Consider the following 14,520-nt stretch of genomic DNA (forward strand, 5'->3'; position numbering starts at 1 on the left):
AACAGCTGAGCTGATAAAACCAGCTTCCCAGCAGGAACGTTTCTCGCTCCTCAAATGCCAACAGACTGGAGTCAGGCAGGTGTTTGGATCTGTGGGAGATGAAGTCCAAAAACACAATTACTGCTTATCACAATAGACGCCATCAAAGAGAACAAAACAGGACTGGAATTTTAGCCTAAATATAAATTTTTATTTTATGATCTTATTTGTACTTTTTACACCACTGCATTTATCTGACAGCTACAGTTACAAGTTAAGTTCAGTTACAAGTTACTTTAAAAAAAATTACATTAAAAAGTAGAGTATTGTAAAATATTACTGTAGTTCCACTAAAAAGACATTTCCCCCAAACCTCTCTGATGGTTACATTTTAATGGTTTGAGGCCCGAAGAAAATGATCCAATATTTATCAAACAAGCAAATATCAGAGGGAAAATCCTCCCAAAATTAAATTGAACATACAGTGCATCCGGAAAGTATTCACAGCGCTTCACTTTTTCCACATTTTGTTGTTACAGCCTTATTCTAAAATGGATTAAATTCATTTTTTTCCTCAAAATTCTGCATGATGATAACGTGAAAAAAGTGTGTTTAACATTTTTGCAAATCTATTATAAAATAAAGAAGCAGCAGCTGCAACATGTCATTGCTATTTATGTGATAAGATTTCAGCCTATATAATAATCAGTCAAAATAGTGTTGAATGTGTTTTGATATTGATATTTATCGTTTTTAATCCTTTGTTATGTGCTTTCATAATGATTGGTTCTCTTTTTATCGAAGCTTTTGTTTTTGACACTTCCAGCGATTGTTTTTACAAGATGCCACAATTAAAATGGATTTCTTTACTATCACATTATTACACTTCAAAAGTATCACGTTTAAAAGCTTTGATTCTCTGATTACAGTGAGCACTGTAAGCAGCTCAACCACAAGCCAAAACCTGTTTGCATACCAGTTGCGTCATTTCTTGCTCTTCATTCAGTGACATCTTATTTGTGAGCATAAACAACATTTATGATGAGAACTGCTTTGATTTGATCCATTGGGTTAATGAAGGCTGTATTCATGTGCTGTATTTGAACGATGAACGTTGCATCTGTAAACTGCAGCGGACAAATGAAATATTTGTCTAAAAGTAAAGGCAAGTTTAGTTAGACATATGACATAACTTAATCGTCTATAACAGTACGTGCTGTATATTGTGTCGAACACGTATTCGTACTGAGACTCCCGTTCAGATGTGACTGAGCATTTCCTCCGGCTCAGGGTTCAGCTCGGAGAAACCTCTTCTCGGAAACCCCACGTTGAAGTGCGCATGTGCCGTTTTCACCGGGGACTTTTTCGAGAAACTCTGTATATGAGCCGGTGTGAGATCTTTTAGGAGGACAATATCACAACCACACGAATGATGAACAACTCGAACGGTCCCTCTCTGAATCCTTTCATTAACAGCACGTTTACAATGAAGAAAGAAACAGCGTCTTTTAACCAGGTGAGCTTCTGAAGTATTTCCACTACTGCGCATGAGTGGCTCTATCTGAGTATGTCGTTCTTCTGTTTATTATATCTTTTATATATATATGTATATATATGATCAGTCCTTGAATTAAATATATACAAATACAATGCTCAGGTGTGATGTACTTTCAGAACGGTTTCTCCGTCCAACTTTAGCCTCCACTATAACTACATTTCCGTATTTTGTTTTCGAACGTGAAAACAAGTTTCCGTCCTCCGACCTGCAACTGAAAGTGCACGTGACCCAGAAAGCCTGCGCCGAGCATCAGGTGCTTTCTGCCGAAAAGTCCGACACGAGCCGCACGCAGATGAAACCATCGCTGTTTTAAAACATGACAGAAAATACGATGTTGTCTTCGTCCAGGTGATGACCAAAGCCTCCAGCATGCGCAGGATCCTCCAGGTGATGCAGCAGGTGGCGCAGAGGGGCTACGTCAGAGCCTGTGAGCTGCTGTGCCTCTCTGTGGACTCTCTGAGGTGTGAAAAGGCCATCTGCTGCTCAGGTAACCTCTCTTCTTGTGACTTGAATGCTTTGTTACACCAGTTTGTGTGCAGAGTGTCTTTGTGTCTAAAAACAAGAAGTGATATTTCTGTGCTGCCTGATAAGCTGGCAGCATGGATGTTAGAATATAAATTATGATGAGCATGAATGTAACTTTCACTGCATTTACAGCTCAAAGCCATCAGCCCACGGAGGACAGAGACAAACAGGGTAACGTCACATTTCTGGTTTTACAAAATAACGTTCTCGTCCTCAAATCTTTCGTTTCGTGTTCTCGTCGTCTCATTTTCTTTACATCTAAAAGCCAACTTTTTATTCTTATTTTCACATTAGCCTTGTAACACAGACTTAGTGGCATCCCACAATGCATTTCATTACTCATAGATTGTAGTGAAATAATCCTCTGGATCCACTGATTCTTGAAACATACAGAGTACTTTTCCATCAGTTACTGCTGCAGTTTGGGACCAACTCGTTCTGGGCTCAGAAGATTTGACATGAACAACAATAATTTGTGCTAAAGTCATATAGAGTCAGAAAATAGCTTTTATATCGTTTCCGTATCTTCAGGAACTTTGACAAGTGACAGTGATGCCTTTCTGCTATTGCATTACTCTGGAACGACAACTTCCCGTTTTCATATTCTCTTCCCTTTTCTCCCTTTCCCCGCCTCGCCCACTCACAAACAGCTCAACCCTGGAACTCGCCGTCCACCATCCTGATCGTCAACATCAGCAACTCCACCTTGATCGACTGCGCCATCGGGAGCGACGCGTACCCGTCCGCCGTGGCTGAACGTCAGCCTCTGATGCAGGAAGCCGGGCTCTTCATGCACGGTGGGTAACAGCCAGGAAATCTCTCCTTAAAAGCTGCACTTTATATCCACATCAGCTCTCACATGGCACTCCTGAGACCAAATAGTCTAACCAGCTCTTGTGTTACAGATCAGATGAGGTGCAGCTGCAGCTGTGGACAGCAGGGGGCAGCAGAGACCGCTCCCCCTCCTCCTCCCACTCCTCCTCCTCCTCTTCCTCCTCTCCTCTGTCCTCCTCCGGCAGCAGAGCAGTTGACCATCAGCATCCACAGCTCCCACCTCAACTGCGTCATCATCGGAGACAACAACTACCTGCACGCTGAGCAGAGCGAGCTGGACTGAACGCAGACGGACCACGAATGGGAGGCTTTGGCCACACACACACACACACACACACACACACACACGCACACGCACACGCACACACACGCACACGCACACACACACACACACACCAGTCTGTGACAGGCTTACAACTTCACCTCAGTATTACGTCAATGTCTCCACGAACATTTTTTGGGATCATTTATCTTTGTCATTCAGGGTGCATCTTAGTTCACCGTTTAATCAGTTCATCTGTGAAGTGTTTTTTTCAGTTATATCAATAATTGTTTGATATATAAATGTCAAAAGACCAGAAAAATATGAGCTAACATATCATGTGCGTGTCTAAGATATTCAGTTTAATATCATAAAAGAGTAAAAACACATTGAATAAGCAGAAAAATGAAGTGAAGTGAAGTGCTGACTAATTACTTCCCACATTTTGACGTCCTGACTGACGTCTGTTGCCGTTTGCTCCGGTTTCAGTTTTGATCGTCAGACCTGACATTTATGATTTAGAAACAAAACCATAAACCTCCTTCCAGTGTTGTGATAATTCAGTCCACTCAGACACACGTCAGCTCCGTCAGCTCTTTTCCTAAAATATAAAAAGTGTTTCCTGTTTCACAACGTCGGGTCTTCTGCTCCTCGGTCAGACGGAAGCGCTTCCAGTTCGGAAGCAGTTGGACATTTTAGCACGTTGAGTTTCAGTGACTCATCTCTGTCACTTGTTCTCATATCAAACAGATGCTGTGTGTCTGTGTCTGATGTCTTATCATGTCCTGATAAAGGCTTCTGCTCGATGTATGGCCTATGGTCATTAACTGTAGACTACTCAGTCGTGATCGCTGCTGGAAGTCATTTACATTTCCTGCATTTATGCGTTTGGTGTTATTTAAACTTTATGACATGACATTTCTGTTCAGAACGTGCTGTACATAAATAATAAGATAAGAGGACCTTGAATCATGATGCTACTATTGTGCCCACTGATAAGTTCATATACGATGCTGAAATATTGTTTGGTACCAGCTGACTTGTTGATGTTATTGTGGGATTATTGTTATTGTTTGTGAATGACAAAAATGTTTTTTACACTTTCAAATAAAGAAGATACAGAAAGTTTCCCATGTTGCTGGTCTTCGTTGAATTCTAAACATGATGTCAGAGTCATTTCTTCTTCTTCTTTGCTGCCTTCTGTCTTTTCTTGCGTCCGTGTGCTTCCTTCAAGCTGCCGAGGCCGCGGCGGACGGTGCAGCCTCTCCACCAGGCCTGCAGCTGCACACAAACAGGAATCAGAGCACCGAACAACAACAACAACAACAACACCACCACCACCAGGACCTAAAAGAGCATGAAGGCTGGTGGATCTGAGCTCTGATTGGATGTCGTTACCTTGGTCGCAGCTCTGGCCTCCGCCTGCAGCAGGCGCTCTTTCTCCTGCTCCTCCCTGTCCTCCAGCACCACCTGCTCCATCTCCTGGAACTGAAACCAACAACTAATTAACCTCCACGGAGCCGTCAGCTGTTCGGCACCGGGAGCTGCTCACCTTCGTCCTCATCTCCGTCAGCCTGTCCAAGTTGCTTGTCCTCTCGCGGCAGACGTCTTCCAGCTGTTCCTTCTTCTCCTGCAGCATCTGCTCGGAGCGCCGCTGCAGCTGCTGCTTCTTCTGCTGCAGCTCCTGATCAGCGACAACACCGGATCAGCTGCAGCGGTCCACACATCAAATACTAACGGTAGAATTAATAAACACGCCCTGGATGGTAAACCACAATACTAATACTAATACTAATACTAATACTAATACTAATACTAATACCGGAGAGGAAACCGAAACGGGTTCTGTGTTGGTCCACTTGTTGAATAAACGTGTTCTGATGTTCCCGGTCAGCAGAACTACTTCCAGCATGTTTTATCATTCATAGTGCAGTTACATTAAAGATGGAAATACTGCATTTATCTACACTCTTCGTTAGAGCCCAAGGGATTTTTGATTGACCAATTTAATTGTCCCACATTGACTGATCACAGGTGTTCCCGTATCAATATATATTTGGACCCATAGACTCCAATGTGAAACCTTTTTTATACACAAAGCAGAATAAGATGTTTGGGGTGATTTAGAAATTGTTCTATTCGTGTGTTTGTTTTTAGGATTTGGACTCAAAAGTTTATCATCAACCTGTAAAATATCCTGCCTTCATTACACTTCTTCATCACAAGTCTTTGTTCACCATATGTCGGTCAATATGTTGATATCAACATACTTTGACCTCCTTTTAATCCAGACAACATTGAACTTTTCCTAAACAGCGAGGACACAACAGGATGATGTTCGTGGTGGTGTTGCAGCACCAACCTGCTGCTCCTCCTGCAGGAATTTCATGACAAACTCATGAGATCTCATCTCCTCCTTCAACTGCGTCTCCAGCCGCTGAGACAGAAGGACATCATTTAGACATTTAACATGGAGTCTAAAGTCCTGGTTGTTTGTTAGAGGGAAGGAGGGACTGGATGGACAGTTGGACACACCTTCAGCTCGTCCCTCAGCAGAGTCTCAGCCTGGCAGGTCTCTCTCTGGGTCTGCTGGACCTTCTGCTCGGTGCTGCTCTGCTCAGCCGTCTTCTTGCCGTCCAACTTTGACTTCTGCCTCATCAGCTCTGATTTCAAGTGGGAGCAGAGAGACGTCCTTTCCTGAGGGACAGACATCAGACCCCCATAACGTTTGAGTTTGTTCTCAAAGAAAGGGTCAGTTCGCCCATATTCTCCCTCCTCCCTCAGCCATCGGTGAAGACTCCGTTTCTCACCCTCAGTTCCTCACACATGTGTTGGAGCTCGTCTTTCTGTCTCTTTAAGGCCTGTCCTCTCCGTCCCAGCTCGTCCTCCAGCTCTCTGGGTGGAGACAAACTTCAATTAGACTTTTCTCCTCAATGATCTCCCTTTCTCCAGCCTTCTCTCCTCCTCTCCTCCTCTAGCTCTCCTCTGCTCAGAAATCACACCGCTGGATGTCCAGTCAGGCGTCGATGTCCTGAGGACGGCATTTTGTAAACAATTCAGTGATGAACCTTTTCATTTCTTCCTCCTTCTTCTTCTGCTCCTCTTCCTCCACGACCGGCTGCAGACAGCTGAAGGTTTGTTTCTCCTGCAGCTCCAGATGCATCTCAGACATCAGCTCGGACATGCGCTGACTGCAGAGACACGCAGCCAGAGACATGCAGTCAGAGACACGCAGCCAGGGACACGCAGTCAGAGACACGCAGCCAGGGACACGCAGCCAGGGACACGCAGTCAGGGACACGCAGTCAAGGATACGCAGTCAGAGACACGCAGTCAGGGACACGTAGCCAGAGACACGCAGTCAGAGACACGCAGTCAGAGACACGCAGTCAGAGACACGCAGCCAGGGACACGCAGTCAGGGACACGCAGTCAGAGACACGCAGCCAGGGACACGCAGTCAGGGACACGCAGTCAGGGACACGCAGTCAGAGACACGCAGCCAGGGACACGCAGTCAGAGACACGCAGTCAGGGACACGCAGCCAGGGACACGCAGTCAGGGACACGCAGTCAGGGACACGCAGTCAGAGACACGCAGTCAGGGACACGCAGCCAGGGACACGCAGTCAGGGACACGCAGTCAGGGACACGCAGTCAGAGACACGTAGTCAGGGACACGCAGCCAGGGACACGCAGTCAGAGACACGCAGTCGGGGACACGCAGCCAGAGACACGCAGCCAGGGACACGCAGTCAGGGAACAAGTTGATGCAACACAAGTTCTTTGTGTGTTCTGGTTCTACTCACCATTCTCTTCTCAGCACGGTCAGCCGGCGTCTCTCCTGTGCACACACACACACACACACACACACACACACACACACACACACACACACACACACACACACACACACACACAGACACAGACACACACACACAGACACAGACACACACACACACACACACAGACACAGACACACACACACACACACACACACACACACACACACAGACACAGACACACACACACACAGACACAGACACACACACACACACACACACACAGACACGCACGCACGCACGCACGCACACACACACACACACACACACACACACACACACACACACACACACACACACACACACACACACACACACACACACACACACACACACACACACACACACACACACACACACACACACACAGACACAGACACACACACACAGACACACACACACACACACACACACACACACACAGACACACACACACACACACACACACACACACACAGACACACACACACACACACAGACACAGACACACACACACACACACACACACAGACACGCACGCACGCACGCGCACACACACACACACACACACACACACACAGACACACACACACACACACACACACACACACACACACACACACACACACACACGCACGCACGCACGCGCACACACACACACACACACACACAGACACACACGCACACACACACACACACACACACAGACACGCACGCACACACACACACACACACACACACACACACACACACACACACACACACACACACACACACACACACACACAGTTAAGTCATTATTTCAGTCAATACATGTGTCTTACTGAGAGAATAATATCATGAAACATCTGGCCGACAGATGTTCCTCTGGGCTCTGATCACCTGTGCAGCTGAAGTCCCTCGCGGCCTGCTGGCCTTCACGTGCAGACTGTGTCCCAATATGTCCAACTGCAGTGAGCAGTCCTCCACGACAGCTGCCGTCCTGAGACTCTGACTCCGGGACAGAGACATCCTGTGGACAACAGAGATGACCAAAGACAGATAACTTATTTTCAAGTGGATGTTGTTCACAGGATGTGACCTTTCAAAGTAAGAGACATCTACAACGGCGTCTGCTACAGCTAACACTTGAACCGCAGCTTTCCGTTTCATGTCCAACTGATAAAAGCAGTTTCTTACTTTGGTTCTTTCAGTAACTTTAGTTCTCAGTCTGATAATTATTTATTCTTCGACAAAAATCCTTTCAGTTTTTTAAAAACACATCAAACGCCCGCTCGTATTAAACTGACCAGTCTTCGTGTCACTATGGTAACGGAACGCTTTTTTTTCTTGCAACTTTATTGACAAAGTAAAACAACTTTATTTTGTCATCTTTCTGTTTATTTTTAATCATTTAATTTTTTCACAGTGATTGACACAAATTAAACATACCTCATTATTATTATTATTATTATTATTATTATTATTATTATTATTATTATTATTATATTTACAGTTTCCCCTACCATTATACGACTTTGGTGCATCACCGAGGCCAAATGAATGTACAACTGTAAAATCTGTGATGAGCATCAAAACTGACTCAATGACTTTTCCCAGGTGTAATGGTTGTAGTTGCTCCCCACTTGAAATGTTGATCAAGTTTTGTGGTTTTGTTTATTTATCTGCTCTCGTTTTTCAAAATGTTTGAAAAAATTCACACAGATATGGTAACAATTATGGTCAAATGACGTAAATTAAGTTGTGTAACTTTAAGTGAAAAAATAAAACATCTTTGGAGGCCAAATATGTACAACATATTTAGTTGTTCGGCACTAGAAATTGTAAAATGAAACCAAGAAATAAGATGAATATAAAAGTGACTTCCACCAGGAGAAGAATATCCTGCGTTCAGTTTCTATGCTCCATATATCTGGAACAAAGACCCAGAAAGCTGCAGGTCTGCTGAGACTCTCAGATGCTTTAAATCAAGATTGAAGAAGTTTGTGTTTGATGCTACCTTTAATTGAACCAGATTTAAAGATATTGATACATTTCTTGCATTTCCTCATTTTACTATTGTATTTTATTTCTTAAACTGCACTGTAACTTTTATTCTATTTTTACCTTGTTTAATGTTTTAATGACTGTTTTTAATGTTTTAATAACTGTTCTTAATTGTTTGGTAAATGTCCTTTTCTTTTGCGTTATGTTTTGATGCTTTTAATGGTTTTATGTCAAGCACTTTGAATTGCCTTGTTGTTGGAATGTGCTCTACAAATACACTTGCCCTGCCTTGTGTTTTGCATATTTCAAAATAAAACACAGAAGACAGTCGTCAGGTATTGCATTACAGTTTATTGTTGTTGTCATCATTTGTTGCACTCTCTGCAGGGAGTTACAGCTTGAAGGTAATACAGACTGAAGGTACAAGCTACTCTGTAGTACATGCATGATGCTGTCTGTCACACTGTGAGCTCTCCTCTGCAGACTCCCCACTCCTCCCCTCCTCTTGGACCTGAACACACCACACTGGGACCGCTTCCCTCTCAGAGACGCTGTCATCAGAGGCAACACACACCTGATCTACAAACAAACCATTAGAAACAAAGTATGTACAGCAACAGTAGATGACTGTTCAACGTACAAGAGTGATCATAAAAGGCAACTTTTAAGGCAGAAATATGGAGGAAGATGAGGAATGTGATGAAGAATAAAATGAACATCCAGGACACAAGGCAGGTCGTACTTTTCTGCCAGTAAGTGACGAGAGGAAATCAAAAAGGCATAATATTAAGACTTATTGTTAGACAGCAGGACAGTGATGTCAGTTTTGCTGCCTTTACAGTGAACATGGATTTCATCATCTGTACATGAGGCATTTCATCATGACTACTCTTTACACAATGCAAACATACACACACAAGAACTCAATGTAAAGAAAAGCGGAGGAGTTAACATATACTATATATTCATCAATGTTAAGGTAGATAAAAAAAAACCTACAAAAATATGCACATATTTCATGTAAATTATTAAAAGGCAAGTCTGAAAAATCCAACGAAGAGTAATCATGTTTATATTTCTGCTGTGCTCATAAGTAAGTAATGATCAGGCAATGTGCTTTAAAGGCCCTCAAACTTTCTTTTCTCAATCCTCCTCAAGCTACGACTGATGAGAATCTACATGACCTCAACATCTTCTGTCAAAGTTTGGACAGTTTGGGTTCTTTCACATGAAAGATGTTTTGCTTGTGCTTTCCTCACTGGTTTGAAGTGGGCGTGGCTTAGTTGGAAACAGGTGATGTCATGCACATGCCTCCATGCACCAATCAAAGCACACCAACACAGATGCAAATTAGTTTTGTTTTTGAGTTAAACTCAACCTAACGATGTTTCTTAAGAACCTTGAACATTGCGTTTTCGTTTTATTTTGAAGGGAGACTTGGTTGCAAGACCACTGCAAATATACACCAAAGAAATAACTGCCTTGGGTGACATGCAGATGAGAAGGAAGGTCTTTTTTTTTTTTTTAGCACTAATCACCATAAAAACAAACACTAATGTTTGTTTTTGTGGTGTAATCTTTGGAGGAAAATCAAATATGGGGAATGTTTTCCTTTAATTCCACAAAAAAACAACAACAACAGAAGCAAAGTTCAGAGTAGGCCGATCAGCAGAGAGGAGGGAACATCTCCCTGAGCATCATCAGCAGAGAAAAACAAAGGGGTGACATTTTATTGAACAATCATTTACTGTTCACACACGCACACGTAAAAAACTAAATTAGGACCCATACAAAATGTAGAGTTTGATATTCTGTATTTTTTTGAGCGCCACTCTGTTTCCAACACGATCTCTCTCCTGTGTTGTGCTTTGAGCTGGATGTGAGTTGGGGTGGATGACCGTTGTGCCATCAGAGGGGAGGGAAGTCAGTCCCCTTTGATTTTCACTTCCTTCTTCTCTGTTTAGTTCAAACATCTGCGGCCGGAGATGAAGGGATCCTCTATGATACAAGTGATGCTGTAGAAATCCAAAAGGACCTGCAGGTCTACAGTCTGCTGTAGGAGCTGTACATGATGATCAGGACACAGCAACCAAAACCACACTGTCCACCACCGAGGTTCACACCAGCCTTTCTGACACCGAGGTCGTATCCACAGTCGAGCCTTTAGATTTGTGCCATCGGAGCTGGAAGCAGCCAGACGGAGAGATGAGGCGTTTCAGATCTCGTTGATTGTTCGTTCGGAGGGGCGGTACTCCTCCCTGCCTTTAGGGGAGGACAAGTAGAAGGACTGCGTCTTGCGTTTTAAGCGAGCCCTCTTGGTGGCCAGTGACAGGCTGTGCTTGCTGGAGGCGATGATGTCAGAGATGAACTTCTTGCAGTCCACACACACCTCCATGGTGGCCCAGTCCTCCGTCAGCTCAGAAGGGAGCTCCAGCTCTTCGTGAGACTTTAAAGAGCCGTGCTTTGAAAACCTACACGGGGCAGAAACACAAGCAGGATTGTTTTCATATACGAACAGTTTAAATTAATGTGTTACTTTCTGAAGCTATGACCCAGAGTTCAGAGGTCAAAGAGTCTAAATTCATTTGGATTATTTTTCAGCATGTGAAGGTTCACGACTAACACATATTATATCTTCCTTTTTTAAGCCTGTACAAAAAGTGAAATGTGCCGAGAATGAGATGTGGTTTAAGGGAGCGATTTGTGCCGGAAGTGAAATATAGGACAAAATTGATTCATAAATAATATTAGTCAAATAATAAAACTGAGTGGATCAAAGCATTCACCATTTTCTAATTTCCTTGTTGCTTATATAAGGAGTGTCGAACACAGAGTAGCTGACTACTTAAAAGTGTGGTAATTGTAACTTTGTCCAGTAGATGTCAGAGACAGACAGTCAAGAAGAAGTGAACCGGAGGAATCAGCTGGTTGAGGACAGGATGTTCCAGCAGCAACTACAACCACCGTGTTTATGTGTGTCAGTGCTGCAGTTTGTGATGAGGAGCGCATGCTGTGTTCAATACTACAGATTTCTCTCTCTCTCTCTCTCTCTCTCTCTCTCTCTCTCTCTCTCTCTCTCTCTCTCTCTCTCTCTCTCTCTCTCTCTCTCTCTCTCTCTCTCTCTCTCTCTCTCTCTCTCTCTCTCTCTCTCTCTCTCTCTCTCTCTCTCTCTCTCTCTCTCTCTCTCTCTCTCTCTCTCTCTCTCTCTCTCTCTCTCTCTCTCTCTCTCTCTCTCTCTCTCTCTCTCTCTCTCTCTCTCTCTCTCTCTCTCTCTCTCTCTCTCTCTCTCTCTCTCTCTCTCTCTCTCTCTCTCTCTCTCTCTCTCTCTCTCTCTCTCTCTCTCTCTCTCTCTCTCTCTCTCTCTCTCTCTCTCTCTCTCTCTCTCTCTCTCTCTCTCTCTCTCTCTCTCTCTCTCTCTCTCTCTCTCTCTCTCTCTCTCTCTCTCTCTCTCTCTCTCTCATTTGTTTGATGTTGGGTTCGGGTTAGGGTTGCCTTTATTTATAGCTACGACACCCAAGTCAGACTGAATCCTGCCGTGTGCAGTTCTTACTTGGACATGGTCTTATGGATGCCTTGGCGCTGTGGGCTGCCGGAGGATTTCTCTGATTTAGCAGGTGCTGCTGCTGCTGCTGCTGAAGCTTTTCCAGCCCCTTTAGATGCTCCTTTTGAAGCTCCTTTAGAAATAGGTGACGCAGCGGCCCCTCCCTCTGCGGACGGCCCTGGACCCGGCCCCGGACCCGGCCCCGGCCCTGGATCCGGACCTGGCCCTGGACCCGGCCCTGGACCCGGCCCCGGCCCCGGACCCGGCCCTGGACCCGGCGCTTCAGCCACAGAGAGCCCCTGTCCCACAGCGACCATGGAACTTATCCTGTCCCTGGGGAGAGTGTTGGTCGAGCCGATGGAGTAGATGGGCAAACTGGAGTACGGTTTGGATGGCAGCCGCATCTGTTGGAGGCCACGAATGTTATTAAAAAAGAAGCATAAACAATACTGAGGTACATTATTTTTACATCGTAACTAAAGATGATGGGAGATATAATTGGGTGGGTATTTCAGGTCTGGTTTTGATCTGATCAGCCGGGGAGGTCATGCTGTGTAGAAACTGGACATTTAAAATCAGCACTGCTCCGATAAGGAGTCCCACAGGGTTCTGATCTTGGACCTTTTCTATTCTATATGCTGCCGCTTGGTCATAAAAATCAACAAATACACTATCAACTACCATTTCTATGCCGATGATACACAATTCAGAGAGGAGATCACACCGTCACTATTGTAGACCACCTTTTTTTTAAATTTCTTTTATTTCACTTTTATTGATTCACTTTCATGGCATAGTGGTGCAGTGGTTAGCATTGTTGCCTCACAGTAAAGAGGTTCCGGGTTCAAATCTGGGCCAGGGCCTTTCTTTGCGGAGTTTGCATGTTCTCCCTGAGCCTGCATTGGTTCTTTCCAGGTACTCTGGTTTCCTCCCACCATCCAAAAACATGCACCTCAGGTTAATTGGTGGTTCTACAAAATGTCCCTTAGGTGTGAATGGTCTTTGTTTCCGTCTGTCTCTATGTGGCCCTGTGATGGACTGGCGATCTGTCCAGGGTGTACCCTGCCTTCACCCTAAGTGAGCTGGGATAGGCTCCAGCCCCCCCATATATGAGGGCAACAGCTATGCAATATGACTCCAATAATGTTGTAACTGATTACTTTTAACAGTCCTGTATGTGTCCTCAGTTTGAATTTGACTGGAAGAAATTACCCAGAAGTCACTGAGCACAATTCACCACAGTACGACTACAGTGTGTTACGTTTTTACCTCTGAAAGGAAAGATGAACTTTATGAATGGAGCCACATTGTTGCTCTCAGACCAAATCTGAAGCAGGATTTCATGCTGCCAAGGCAGCTGATTGGCTGATTGATTTACCCGACATGACTTACCTTTTTGCAGCATTGAGAACACACAGGCCTGAAGACAGAAGACAGAGAGAGAGAAGAGAGGAAGAGATTAATGAAAGCAGTCATAGTTCCTCAAACATGTCTACACAGAACAGTATTTAATGCAAAAGATGAAGATGAATCTTCTGAGATGTTTTACTTTTTGCAGAACTGGCAGATGTAGGACCAGGTGAAAAAGGAAAACCTTTTGGTTCGACAACAGAAGCAAAGCTGCAAAAAAAAAGACAAAGAAGACGTTAGACTAAAAAAGAATTACTGCAGAGAAGATGTGCAGGAGTTGGTTGGCCCCAATTCTCAAGACATATATTTGATTTTTCCCTCATATTGTAGTCAAGTATTCCGATTCAGCCCTGCTTATTCATGAAATGTGTTGTGTGCATGATAATGTGTAATAATGTGTAATAATAAAATGTGTTACCTTTCCCTTCTTCATGGCGTGGTAGACCTCTTTGTACTGCTGGAACTTCTCCAGCTCGGCCTTCACCAGCACCTGTCTGATGTGCATCACCTCCTCCACCGTCAGAGACAGACACTCCACAGGGAAACAGAACTCCTCCTGCAACAGCAACACACACACACACACACACACACACACACACACACACA

The 14,520-nt window shown here is 44.3% G+C and overlaps 3 protein-coding genes across 8 annotated transcripts in view; 1 reads left to right on the forward strand and 2 right to left on the reverse strand.

Annotated features, from left to right (window-relative positions):
• Positions 1–1,300: 1,300 nt before the first annotated feature.
• On the forward strand, positions 1,301–3,370 carry LOC138635935 (uncharacterized). Its single transcript, XM_069723675.1, has 5 exons — positions 1,301–1,495; positions 1,886–2,024; positions 2,195–2,233; positions 2,713–2,859; positions 2,968–3,370. The coding sequence occupies exons 1-5, from the start codon at positions 1,409–1,411 to the stop codon at positions 3,177–3,179; spliced, it is 624 nt and encodes a 207-aa protein (XP_069579776.1). The 5' UTR covers positions 1,301–1,408; the 3' UTR covers positions 3,180–3,370.
• A 137-nt stretch (positions 3,371–3,507) lies between these two features.
• LOC138635934 (dynein regulatory complex protein 9-like) lies at positions 3,508–8,243 on the reverse strand. 2 transcript variants are annotated; one of them, XM_069723673.1, is made up of 10 exons: positions 8,157–8,243; positions 7,860–7,989; positions 6,966–7,000; positions 6,227–6,349; positions 5,969–6,053; positions 5,694–5,855; positions 5,521–5,595; positions 4,711–4,842; positions 4,557–4,646; positions 3,508–4,439 (listed from the first exon to the last, which is right to left on the reverse strand). In XM_069723673.1, exons 2-10 carry the CDS (start codon positions 7,986–7,988, stop codon positions 4,332–4,334), a joined length of 939 nt encoding a protein of 312 aa, XP_069579774.1. In that variant the 5' UTR covers position 7,989; positions 8,157–8,243; the 3' UTR covers positions 3,508–4,331. The 2 variants fall into 2 exon arrangements, with proteins under 2 accessions (XP_069579774.1, XP_069579775.1); XM_069723674.1 differs by lacking the exon at positions 5,521–5,595.
• A 1,051-nt stretch (positions 8,244–9,294) lies between these two features.
• LOC138635928 (protein spire homolog 1-like) overlaps positions 9,295–14,520 on the reverse strand; it is a 46,859-nt gene continuing 41,633 nt past the window's right edge. For 3 of the 5 annotated variants that reach the window (XM_069723662.1, XM_069723660.1, XM_069723661.1), the window contains 5 exons: positions 14,333–14,470; positions 14,054–14,124; positions 13,897–13,924; positions 12,514–12,908; positions 9,295–11,434 (listed from right to left, as the gene is read on the reverse strand). In XM_069723662.1, the coding sequence (XP_069579763.1) occupies positions 11,179–11,434; positions 12,514–12,908; positions 13,897–13,924; positions 14,054–14,124; positions 14,333–14,470 (888 nt within the window). In that variant the 3' untranslated portion in view covers positions 9,295–11,178. Of the gene's footprint in view, positions 11,435–12,513; positions 12,909–13,896; positions 13,925–14,053; positions 14,125–14,332; positions 14,471–14,520 lie in introns of those variants that run through there. The other 2 variants (XM_069723663.1, XM_069723664.1) reach the window with 2 other exon arrangements.

The sequence above is a fragment of the Brachyistius frenatus genome, unplaced genomic scaffold, assembly GCF_029030835.1.
Source record: "Brachyistius frenatus isolate BFR_SWC_R1_liver_20210118 unplaced genomic scaffold, ASM2903083v1 Contig_340, whole genome shotgun sequence".
Taxonomy (NCBI): domain Eukaryota; kingdom Metazoa; phylum Chordata; class Actinopteri; family Embiotocidae; genus Brachyistius; species Brachyistius frenatus.